The following is a 12,769-nucleotide window of genomic DNA, read 5'->3' as shown; positions in this document are numbered from 1 at the left end:
AATTAATTAGTCAACCAAATGAATGTATCCATCATTCCCTTTTGCTTTTTACTGAGCACTGGTGTTTGTATAGAAATCTGTTTTCACAGACTTTTCTCCATCCAGTGTTTTTATGTCAACAGGGATTAATTAGAGCTTTCCAACTCTTTAAGGATTCTTTAAAGTCCTCAATCCCATTCTGCATTTATACAGCAGAAATATAACAGAGTTGAAATTTGGCTACTGGTATAAAACTGGTTTCACCACAAACAGTGCAGTGATTTATATTCTCTCTTATGGGTATTGCTGCTTGATTAGCAATCCAACAACAGCAACACTGTCTGGTATCTCACTGAAGACTTCAGGACTCAGCTCCATATTGTTAATGTGTCTTTGAAGAGGACTACAGTAGTAGATTTCAGGGATTTAAAGTAACACGGTGTAGGAATTCCCCTTTTGATCAATTTCCAACTTACCCATTTAACAATAAGGATGTACCCAACATACTGGGTACACATTTAACAAAAAAGGATGCACCCAATTTGTCTAAAAATGATGAAAAGAGTCATGTTTCTACCCACGACAGTGTTACATGGCGATCTGGGTGCATTGGCTTTTTATAATCCCCTATAAAGCAGGAGGTGTGAGGTGGCTCCAGATTGTGCTGCTGCTATGAGTATCTCTCTGTGCAATCTCTGGATTCCTTATCTTTTACTCCAAACACAATCACTCCTTCTGTATGCTATAAGGAGCTGAAATAACGGTGGAAACATCTTGCCAATGTGAGGCTGAAGGTCTTTTGTGTAGCTTTTTTTCTCTCATCATCGTTCAGCTGCTTGGGATGCCTCCTTCCTTCCCCATCGATGGCCACAGACCACAGACCACAGTGGCGTGCTGGGGAGCCTCGCCAGCCCTCTCCCCGAGCCCCACCACAGCTGCAGAGTTAGCACTGTTAACCTTATGGGTTTGGACCCCAGCAGCCACCGATTGAATAGGACATAAGTAATTAAGTCAATTTTTGACACCCAAGCGCAAATTCTTTTTTAGACAGAAAAGGAATTCTGTCAGTGCAGATTTATGGAATTGTAAATGTAACTCTGGCCCGGAATTAGCCTAGAAATCTAGACACGCCCTTAGCAGCAGCTGCCAGGGCTAGTCTAGCAACTCTCCGTTGGCTTGTGAGCTCCAGAAATCGAAACTTAATCAGGCCAATGAAATCGTGTATAGAGTCGTTAGGTGGGCTTAACATCTTAATCAGGCCAATGAAATTGTGTATAGAGTCGTTAGGTGGGCTTAACATAATGATTGATGGCAGAGTTGCAACGGTTTGGCTTGAATTCCCTGCTACTTGAGATGGATGTTGCTGCTGGCGAACAGTGTGACACGAGTTAAGCTTTTATTAAGTTGGGAAACGTTTGAACTAGCCAACTAGCTCCGCTGGTGGGAAACGCATGGGACTCATAGCGCTGCCGCTGTCCTATTGCGTGCAGAGGGAATTTGAAAGACAACTGATTATCCCGCCCCTCGGACTGAGCACTGCGAACGGTGAGTGTCAGGCTAGCCCGGAATCCTTTTCATAGCTTCAAACTTGAACAGGATCCTCGCAATACCCCCCTAACCTCCCTCTTAAATCAGTATGTGTTGAGATGCTCTCTCACAGAATTAAAATTAACATTTTAAAGCATGCCTGTTTATTGAAATTCCACTTCTGTACTGGCCAAAGGAGGGCTGGTGCTTGCTGGAGCTCTCTGGCCGAGGCCTCTGGTAGCCAGCCCCACAGGCAACGGACACGTTGGGGAGAGTGCTGCTTTTATCTCAGAGAGACATGTCTGTACGCTCAATAGGCCTACAGTAATTTTCACTTCTGCTGGGTGTGGGATGCAACATTTTCTGAATAGTTGTGAGACTTGCGGAGATCCACTGTTTTTCAGTTGACCACAAAGAATCCTCCACCACTCTCTCTGTTATCTTTCTTTTCTCCTCTCTGTCACTCTGTCTTGTCCATGTGCACTACCCACCCAAGAGTTTGGTTTACCACACAGCACAGTTCTATTCACAACAGTGAATCATCTGTCATATGAATAATTCCCTTCTACACTAATCTTTTCCATTGCCTTTCTTTACTTTGCCCTGTCATCCAGAGGTGCTTTTACTCCTCTTTCCACCATTCAAAGCTGATGTTGACGTTGAGAGCAAAAGTGAACTGGCATACCTGCTCATGCATTCAGCATGTAGTGTAGGGAACTAGTGGGAGCACAGTACTCGCCAACAACATGCAGGAAAGTTTTGAAACGAAACGTGCGGTGTGAAACTGTGCTTCCTGTGAGACAAGACAGCATGTTTAATGCAGAGTTGGCGCAGAACAGCTTTAATTGTAGAGTGTTTGGTGTTTCATTGAAGTGGATCGGAGCGAAGGAAGACAAAAAAAGAAGAGTTTGAGGGTGTTAATAATGCATGTTATATCGCAAGGCTGTTAGCCACACTGCTCGGAATTGTTCCCTCAATTAGTAATGCTCAGTGAGCTTTTGTGCCTCTTTCCAGAATTATACCTGTAAATGTTTCACATGGCCGAGGCTCTCAAAGTTTAATCTCACGGTTAAAAATGTAAAAATCCAAATGTGATTGCATTCACCTGGTTTATGTTTCTGACCCTTAAGTCAGAATGTCATTAAATATGAGATATGACAGATGATGTCTCACTTGGCAACTCTCTACATTGATGATATTTTCTTTTAGATTTGTGGTATCAAATCTAACTGTCCTTGTATCGTAGCTTCACTGTGGCTTAACTTGTGCTGCAAAGACTTCCATAACTTCTGACTCTTGACTGAACAATGACTTTAAGGGCTCTATCTTCCACTCCAGCGCAATTGACTTTGCGCAAGTCGCTTTGTGGGCGGATCTTGGGCGCTGATGCTATTTTACCGGCGGGATAATGACTGTTGCGCCCGACGCAAAGCTAAAATGGGGTGGTCTGTAGTAGCTACATTACTCATGGGTGTGGTTTGGGCGTTACGTGCAATAAACCAATCAGAGCGTCATTTCACATTCCCTTTAACAACAGGCACGCTTGTTCCATAGCGGATTGCTATTATGATGGCGGATTTGCCAGGCGCAACCAGGAACGGTTCACAGCGCTATAGTCAGTTGGGAACAGTTTGCTATTGATTTTTCCTCTTGACAAAATGTAATACAGAAATGTCACTTTCCGATGTTTTGGGATCACTCTCACTGAATCACGAGGTTATGAATGCATGGTGATATTTTTGCAATGTAATCTAACATTACCTCACTATAGACAATGCAGATCTTCTGTCAGATAAGCTCTCCTCTCCCGTGCTGCTGCTGGGGCATTTGGGTTAAATGGCATCGGCATGTAGTTCAACATCACGTCTCATTAAGTCCTCTAATATTTCTTAATTTATGTCATCAACACATCCGTGATTTGTGGAAATGTGTAAGCTAGATTTATACCTATTTTTTCACATCGGACACCACACCGATTTCCCTCGTGTAGCAATATTTGTCCTTGTAATTTTTTATGGTTTGGAGAAATAGGAACTGCGTCATATAGATGAGAGGAGCAAAGTGCATTGCGCAACACAGGCGCCCAAGCAAGCGCTCCTGCAGGTGTAAGCTACGGCTGTACCTTACCATCAGGCAATTTAACAACGAGAAACAGTTTCCGAGTTGACCTAACTTTCCAACTCTGCACAGTATCCCATTAACTGCATGACAGTAGGCTATTCACAATATTTTATGTAAAGTAGAGTTTGTAAACACGTTATCATCAACTTAATGCACGCACAACTTTTGTTTGAGCAGGAGAGTGAATAACAATGAATGCACGCAGCAACTACAGAAATTATATCCAAGGCTACTTGCTGCTTTCTTTTACTATCTATGGTTGCTGGTGAACAGCACATAATAAACTGATTTAAGCTAATTCACAAACTCAAGACTTCAAGGCCATCATGGATATAAAACGTTTTTTGAAAACAACGAAAGGATGGAGGGAACATAGCAAAGCTTGGAGTTATTTCAGATGGGCTACAACAAGGTAGGCAAAATTGCGGTGCTTGTCAAAACCTTAGCGCAGCTGGAATAATGCTTATAGGCTGGTGTTAAAGCGCACACAATGTTTAAAGCCATACACAACGGTAAATTGGAACAAAACTAAAGGTAACTTTAGCCTTTATAGGGCTGTATAAAGTTGTCCAAATTAATAGGTCGTAATTAGGCATTGTTGTTGTAAAGATATTGCATGTAGATGTTAGCCTGGCTAGCGCCACCACTTCTCAATGAGACGTGGTCTGGGAACCAAACGTTCATTTTCTCGTATTTGAAAAAAATGCTCAGATCCGTTTATTGGGTGCCACGGATGTCTATCAAATGCGTCTGTGCATAGCTCATCATCGTCTTGCTTTCCCCCCTGTTCTGTGATTGGTTCCCTATCTCAGGCGAAAATTTGCTCCATGGTCTCCAGGCTGCCTTAGCAGCGTGAATCAAATCGCGCGCAAGGCAGCATGGGAACACCCAGGCTATGTAGATGTACTATATAGGCTACTAAATTTTTAGTTTACCAATGCATGAACAAAACCGTGAAACGGACAAATATTATCAAGGCTTTGAATGTTTCCATCTGTGCACAGGGTGTCTGTAGATCGTTGTGCATAGCATTCATTCCTGCAGGCCTGTGGCCATGCATGCGCCCTTAAAATAGCATCTGAATTTGCGCCACTGACTTTAGACCAGGAGGTTCCTGGTCTATGGCGGAATTGTTTTCTGAAACTGCAAAATATCAACACTGTTTGCGCCGGAACACGCCCCCTCTTTTCGCTGAAACGCCCCCGTGGACGCACATGTACCTGTGGAGGGAAAATTACAATATGTGCTGACTGCAAAATAGGAAAGACAAAAGCGCGAGTATACAAAGTCAATTGCGCTGGAGTGCAAGATAGAGCCCTAAGACTTCTGTTTTGAGAGTCTTTGTCTCTTCCAAGGCTGTACCCATCAGAGGCGCACAGGCTGTTCCGACTTTTAACTGCCTGATGACTCATCTCGGGGAGAATAGAGAGAGAGAGGGAGAGAGAGAGGGCTTATTGAGGACCTTGTGAATGTAGCGCGTTCTTGTTCTGGTCGACAAAAGCCTGACTGGATCAGCGCTGAGTTTTAATCGGTAATCACTGGGGGTGTAACAGCCCGAGCGAGGCCAGATCTCCTGCAGCTGGTCGAATCCAGAGCCCGTTCCGGCCCTCCGCTGGCTCAAGTTCTGCCAGGTCCGGTCTTGATCTGGCGCTGCTCTGCCCGACCTGGCCCGCTGCACTCCTTAATCACAGAAGCTTATCAGAGATCCAGGAACCCCCACTGCAGAGCAGCACAGCCACAGTGCAGCCTCCCGCTACCTCATTGGCAGCGGAGCAGGTTTTACCCAGCATGCAGCACCAGACACAGCCACACAAACAGCAGATGAGCCGCTCGGTTTGGTGAAGGGCAACCATGGCTAGTTGTGTGTGCGTGTATGTGTGTGTGTGTGTGGTGGCCATGCGTGGGGATCGGATGACCACTAGCCCAGCTCAGTTACTGGCCTCATCATGATATGCGATGTAATGAGGTTATTAGATCCAGGTAATAGGTTGTCGGGCTAGTCAACCGAGAGAAAAGGCTGGAGGATCGGATTCGGCACCACAAGCCAGTGGGGTCGGTGATGAATCACTAATAACCTCTTCACAGGACGCTAGAGTGACACGACAGCAGAAGCAATGACAGCAGTGGCTACTTGAGTGGAGACACAGGAAGAGTCGAGTCAAGTAATGTCTGTCCTTCTCAGGACCTTCATATTTGTTTTGAAATGTGCAAAACAGCAGATTTGTATTTATTTATTTATCATTTGGTTATAGGAATATGTTTTAAACAAATGTGACTTCATCCAATATTGACAGGTGTAGTTAGGTAGGTAGGTAGGTAGGTATGTATGTATATACAGTAAGTATACATATGCCACCAAATTGCTGAGCATGGTCCGCTTAAGCTTCAGGCTTGCCACACATCACCGCAGGATCTTTCAAGCCCTAAGTGCAGAGATTTAGTGACCAGTAACGTTTCCTAATTATAGGAATAACTGAGTCAGGAGTGAGGATGAAATACTGGCAGTTATAAGAGAGAAATTTCCACTTTTGGAGAGTCCAAATGAAACCACAGAGGAAGTGTGAGACTGCTCTGAATATCAGATTATAGAGTATTATTGGCTTTGAATTAGTGAGGGTGGTGGGCATTGTTAAAGTAATGGTTATTTTATTGCAGTCTTGCAGATGAAAGAGAACTTGCAAAGTAATTGCTCTTTGAATGACAGAAGAGAAATGGAGTGAACAGAAATAGAAATAACAGTATACCTTTGCATTGTATTCCTCTCAGGGGCACTTTCACACAATGTGGCTTACAGTGCAGATAACGAATATATTTCAACCATCGGTGCACTTCCTGCGATTGAGGTCATGAGTTTATTGTTTAGATTACCGAGTACATAATATTTAGAGTACCGCAACATAATATTTATAAAGTTAGCAACAATGAAGAAAAGGACATTCTGTTTGTGAATACTGTGAATAAGAATAACACAAATAAATGAATAATTAATTCATTAAATAAAATAAACGCAGGAAAAATGTAAACAGTAGGTATTATTTTCTAAACTGAAGAGTAAATATGCAATACAAATACAGTTAATGTTTAAACTGGCTTCTGTGCAAGATCACCCTTCTTAGCTTAGCCTATCAGCCTGTTCATTCAGGCCTGCTAACCAGCGGTGGTGTTGTGCACAGGGTAGTGACCTAAATGGCAGACACCTAACCCACAGCTGCCCTGCACAGACACACACCTGTGTGTGTGTGTGTGTGTGTGTGTGTGTGTTTGTGTGTGTGCTTACTAAAAAAGCCCTTCCTCTAGGTTGCCACGCAACTCTCCCATGGGGGCTTGTTGTCTAGGTGATGGGCGATGTCATCGATAGATCTCCCTTTGTTGGCGATGATGAGTGAGTTCCACCCTTGTGCAGCAGCCTGGCCCACCACTCCACAACAACTAGTCTCTCTCTCTCTCTCTCTCTCTCTCTTTCTCTCTCTCTCCCCCCCCTCTCTCACGCCATCTCTCCCTTGCATTCTGTACTTTGCCCTCTTTCCATCTCTCTTTTCCCCTGTGCCATCTTTCTCTCTCTCCCTCACCTTCTCTGTTTTGCATCTCTCCCCCACCCCCTCTCTCTGCCATCTCTTTCTCTCTCTCTCTCTCTCTCTCCCTCCCTCACCACTTCTGCATCTCTATCTGCCTGTGCTCTCGCCCTCCTTTTGATGGAAATGTCAGCTAATTAAACACAACAAGAGTGACCTTTCTAACCCACTACCCGACCGCAAGTCACCAAACACCAGGCTCTGTAAAAGCACACGCACATGTATGCACACAAACACACACACACACACACATATATATATAAAGATGCCTAAATGTCTAACTGTCTCCTCCTCTCGGTTTCTTTCCCTGTTACTGCCTCTGTGTGTGTGTGTGTGTGTGTGTGTGTGTGTGTGTGTGTGTGTGTGTGTGTGTGTGTGTGTGTGTGTTTCTATTCTGTTTCTATGTGTGTTATTCTTTCTCCCAACTCTTTGATACACTAATTGGGCATATTTCTTAATTGCCAGTCGGAGCTCATTAGGCTGGCTGTGTGGCGGTGTGTGTGCTACTAAACTACTCGTTTAGCCACTAAAGCACACAGATGTTGCACTGCTCCGGGCTTCACTGTGACTGGGCGTCTCCCCCCACAGTCCACCTGTTAACACACACACAGGCTAGAGCAAGCACACCTGCTGCACCCTTTACTCTTGGACCCCCCCCTCCCCTGGGTGTGTGTGTGTGTGTGTGTGTGTGTGTGTGTGTGTGTGTGTGTGTGTGTGTGTGCGCGTTTATGTTACTTTTTGTGTGTGTGTGCGTGCATGCATTGGGGGAGAGAGGGTGGAGATCTGAAATACTGAACTGAAGTTGCTCAGCTCTCTTTGATCTGAAGCAGTGTTTGAAGAGAGTTTGGCAGATCTCACAGATCAGAGTTGAAGGTTTGCACAGAGAACTGCTCCCTACTGAATGAAAATGCTCTGGGAACATGTTCCTAGACCTTGATTCTCACCCACAAGAATAGAATATATATTACCTTAAGCCAGCGTGTTGCGTTACAGTCACATGGACACCTGGATAGTCCGTGCTAAGACACCGTTGTCGTGTTGTGTTCTATGGAGAAAGGGAGTTCAGTATAGCGTTATAGATCCACACGCTATGCTGTCAGACCAAATATAACACTGTGGAGCTGTTATCAATGATGAATGCATGCGCCTCAGGGATACTTATTCTCTGGATGTCATGCATTCTATCCACTGTTGACAGTGTTCACTTTGACCGCATGTGTCCCCCGTACCTAAGACTGAGTTGGTTTACGCTTTAATGTAATGAATAGTGATGGGGGACCTCAGATGTTGCCTGCGGCGCTGCTCACACCGCTGCTGAATCTGTTCTTTCTTCTTGTGTTTTTCTCTCTTTTTCTCCCCAGAGACATCAAGCCAGACAACATTTTACTGGACGAACATGGTAAGCGATGCCACAGCATTTTAAAGGTTCCTGGTGTCCTCAACCGTACTCGGCAGGCATTGACTTTTCCTTTGTGCTGCTGTCCACTCGGACTGCCTGCCTTGGTTAAAAGAGTGATTTGATCTCCCATGACTCTCGGCTCCCTGGAGCGGAGTTTGTGTTTGTAAAGTATGGCCACTGTGACGCGTTAGAGCCAGGAGTGAACAGGTGGCGCCAATGAAAGAATGCCGTTTCCATCTGAGCATACAATTACAGCGCATAATTCATAATCAGTATGCTAATTTAATTTGATATGCTGAATAATAATGTGAAGAACATTATGACCCCTGTCATACGCACACACACACACACACACACACACACAATCACACACTCACCACCGGCAGGTGGCTGGGGACGGTGGGTAACAGGCACCATCAAGTCAAGTTTATCTTGAGGAGCAAACGATAAACTCAGTGAGGAGCAAAAAAAGTTTGAGAGAAATTCTTTTATTTTATTTTATTCTCCACGACAACAGAAGCCCAAGGCAACAGAGTAGGCTCTCTCTCTTCCACTCCCCCCTATTTCTCTCCCTCTCCCCCTCTCTCTTTCCTCTCTTTCTTTGTCCTTTTCTCCTCTTTTCCTGTCTCTCCCTTGTTTTCCTCTGAACCTTATCATGGGGTTGTAATGAATTGAGGGGCAGCTGTGGCCCACTGGTTAGCACTCTGGACCTGTAACCGGAGGGTTGCCGGTTCGAGCCCCGACCAGTGGGCCACGGCTGAAGTGCCCTTGAGCAAGGCACCTAACCCCTCACTGCTCCCCGAGCCCCGCCGTTGTAGCAGGCAGCTCACTGCGCCGGAATTAGTGTGTGCTTCACCTCACTGTGTGTACACTGTGTGCTGTGTGTGTTTCACTAATTCACGGATTGGGTTAAATGCAGAGACCAGATTTCCCTCACGGGATCAAAAGAGTATACTTATATACTTAATCGAGACAAGTACTGCCGGTGCTCTCCTCATTTTCATCAGACTCGGTCAAGTAGATGCCTGTCTCTCTGCCTCAAGCCACAACACACTTGCCTTCCAACTGGGCTGATATTTCCAATGGCATCAACGGAACGGGCCCTCGTAAAATAGCTGTTTTTGAGAGAGGAAGCTCCATATGGGACGTGTGTATTCTCTGCCCTCCGTCTCCTCTCGTCCTTTGTGTGCATGTGTGTGTGTGTGTGTGTGTGTGGGTGGGTGGGTGGGGGATATTCTCTCCAGACCTCCAATTGATCCCCAGGGGAAATTCAAGAAAACGATGCTTTCCCATTTTCGACTCCCGGTATGGGAAAGCATTGTTTTCTTGAATTTCCCCTGGGGATCAATAAAGTATCTATCTATCTATCTATCTATCTATCTATCTATCTATCTATCTAAGCCACTGTGTGGAAATGCTGCTGATGGAGAAGCCTACAGGCTTGAGTGGTGGCCGGTGGCAGTGCTGTTTTTGGATAATTCAGCTCCGTTTGATTATTTCTATTTATCTATGCGGCACCAACAGTGAGCTTCACTGTAGCTCAGAAACTCAAGCCTTAACTTCCTTGCAAGGAAATAGCTCCCTTTACAGTACAAATAATCAATTGTAATAGTCAATATTGGCCCAACACCAACCGGACCATTCTGGCTGGGATTACCCACGGATCTGTCAGAGCGACAGGACATCTCACTTATGCAGTGCACTTAAGCATTTAAAATATATGAAATAAGTGTGCTATTCTTGATACACCTTGATATGGTAACATAGGGTAGGTCTGATAGGGTTGATACATTCCTTCCTTCCTAGTATTGTACACTGTAAAGTGTCACTGAAAAACTGTGTATCCCTGCAAAAAAAAAAATGAATGTCCAGCGCTTAACATATCTGCGTAGGAGAGTGCAAACTGCCCTCATTAGTATGCTCAGCCTGTATCAGGCACAGGAGGCAGTGCCTGGACGAGTTGTCCACTGTGCAGTGTCGACCTCTGCGACATGCGGGAGGGCCCTGCTGTCAAATGCCTGGGTGAAGTTAAAGAGCCGCTGCTGCCATGAAATATGAATACGCTCCTCTGACTAATGTTCCGGAGAGTTCTAGAAGTGAGGAGAGTTAAGATAATGTGGAAAAGATCGGTTCCACACACGCCCCTTGACATGCCAGTGCATATACATACACACACACAGTCGAAATCTAAATAAAACAAATGCACACACACAAACACACATGCACATGTGTACCTGCACACACACTCTCTCTCTCTCTCTCTCTCTCTCTCTCTCTGTCTCTCTCTCTCTCTCTCACACACTCACACACACACACACACACACACACACACACACACACACACACACACACACACACACACATATAAATATATATATATATATATATATATATATATACACTCAGATATACACTACAACTACACATACAGTACATCTGCATACACACACAGACATACACACTCATACCCACACACACATATACATCAACATATACCTAAAGACACACACACACACACACACACGGCCAACACATTAACCCCTTGAAGCATGTAGAGGACCCTTAAAGAAATGCTGACTCATCCAGTGGGAGTATTTCCCACTCTGCGGAGTTAACTGAGTGTGCCCCTCCCCTGGGATGGCAAAAACAGACATAGAGAGGGAGAGGAGGGGGTGGAGAGGGAGAGAGGGGGAAAAAGAGAGGCACATTAGCTTCCCTGTCAGTAGCATATTACTGCGGGCAGCCCTGCAGCGTTGCCCAAAGCGCAGGGCAATCACCCAGACACGGACAGCTGCCTCCAACCTGAATCTGTCTTCCCCAAGATGGAGGGAGGAGGTGCAGAGAGATAGAGAGAGAGAGGGATGGCGAGAGAGAAATAACAACAGAGAAACAAGAAGGGCATATAGACAAAGAGAATAGATAAATTCAAAACAGAGAATAGCGGGCTGACACCAGGAGAGGAGGAGAGAACAGAGAGAATGGAAAGATAGAGATGAGGGCGGGGAGATCTCATCCCTCCACGCAACCCTCTATCCACCCGTCTGTCCACTGTGCGTGTGGACAATGTCTCTGTCCTCCTCCCAGACCAGCTGAATTCTCTCTTATCTGCAGCCCTCAGGCTGGGTGTGTAAATAAAACGGGGCCGTCTGAAGCCCAGAGCATTTTACATTCACCACGGCAACCAGGTAACACTCCCAGGGCTGCTGCTGATGTTGGTGCAGGAGCCTCCTCTCCTCTCCTCGTCTCTCCTTTCCTCTCCTTGTTTCTCCTCTTCTGTCCTCTCCTCTTCTCGTCTCTCCTCACCTCATCTCTCCTCTCCTTGTCTCTCCTCTTCTCGTCTCTCCTCATCTCTTCTCACCTCGTCTCTCCTCACCTCGTCTCTCCTCTCCTCGTCTCTCCTCTCCTCACCTTGTCTCTCCTCTCCTCTCCTCACCTCATCTCTCCTCTCCTTGTCTCTCCTCTTCTCATCTCTCCTCATCTCTTCTCACCTCGTCTCTCCTCTCCTCGTCTCTCCTCTCCTCACCTTGTCTCTCCTCTCCTCTCCTCACCTTGTCTCTCCTCTCCTCATCTCACCTCGTCTCTCCTCTCCTCATCTCTCCTCATCTTTCCTCACCTCATCTTTCCTCTCCTCTCCTCATCTCTCCTCTCCTCTGCTCTCCTCGTCTCCTCTCCTCATCTCTCTTCTCCTCTCCTCATCTCTCCTCACCTCGTCTCTCTCCTCCTTGTCTCTCCTCTCCTCATCTCTACTCACCTCTCCTCTCCTCACCTTGTCTCTCCTCTCCTCATCTCTCCTCATCTCTCCTCTCATCTCTCCTCATCTCTCCTCACCTCGTCTTTCCTCTCCTCATTTCTCCTCTCCTCTCCTCGTCTCTCCTCCTGCTCCCCTTGCTCCGCTACCTTAGTTCTAAACACCTCTGATGTCACTCTCTCTCCTCCATTACATGCACTCTTTCTCTCTCTTTTTCTCTCTCTCTCTTTCTTTGGCAATCTCCATCTTTACCACTAGCCTTCTCCCTTGCTTTCCCTATAGATTTCTCTCTTTTTCTCTTTCCATCTCTCCCTCTTTCCTGCCTTTCTCTCTCTCCATCTCTCTCTCTCTTTCTCTTTCACTATTTCTCTTCCTTTTCGCCCCACTTCTTCTCTCCCTCCATCCACCCCTCATCCAGTGGTC

At 45.8% G+C, this 12,769-nt stretch overlaps 1 protein-coding gene across 3 annotated transcripts in view; it reads left to right on the top strand.

Moving 5' to 3' along the window:
* The window catches only part of stk32a (serine/threonine kinase 32A), a 47,814-nt gene that overhangs the window by 17,179 nt on the left and 17,866 nt on the right, over positions 1-12,769 (top strand). For all 3 annotated transcript variants that reach the window (XR_006032084.1, XR_006032085.1, XM_042093859.1), the window contains exon 6: positions 8,561-8,598. Coding sequence is in view for 1 of the 3 variants with exons in the window: in XM_042093859.1 (XP_041949793.1) it covers positions 8,561-8,598 (38 nt within the window). In the remaining 2 variants the exon portion in view is untranslated. The remainder of the gene's footprint in view (positions 1-8,560; positions 8,599-12,769) is intronic.

Source organism: Alosa sapidissima, chromosome 5 (assembly GCF_018492685.1).
Source record: "Alosa sapidissima isolate fAloSap1 chromosome 5, fAloSap1.pri, whole genome shotgun sequence".
Taxonomy (NCBI): Eukaryota; Metazoa; Chordata; class Actinopteri; order Clupeiformes; family Clupeidae; genus Alosa; species Alosa sapidissima.
Note: the sequence above shows the minus strand (reverse complement) of the source record. Positions and strands in the feature narration are given on the sequence as shown.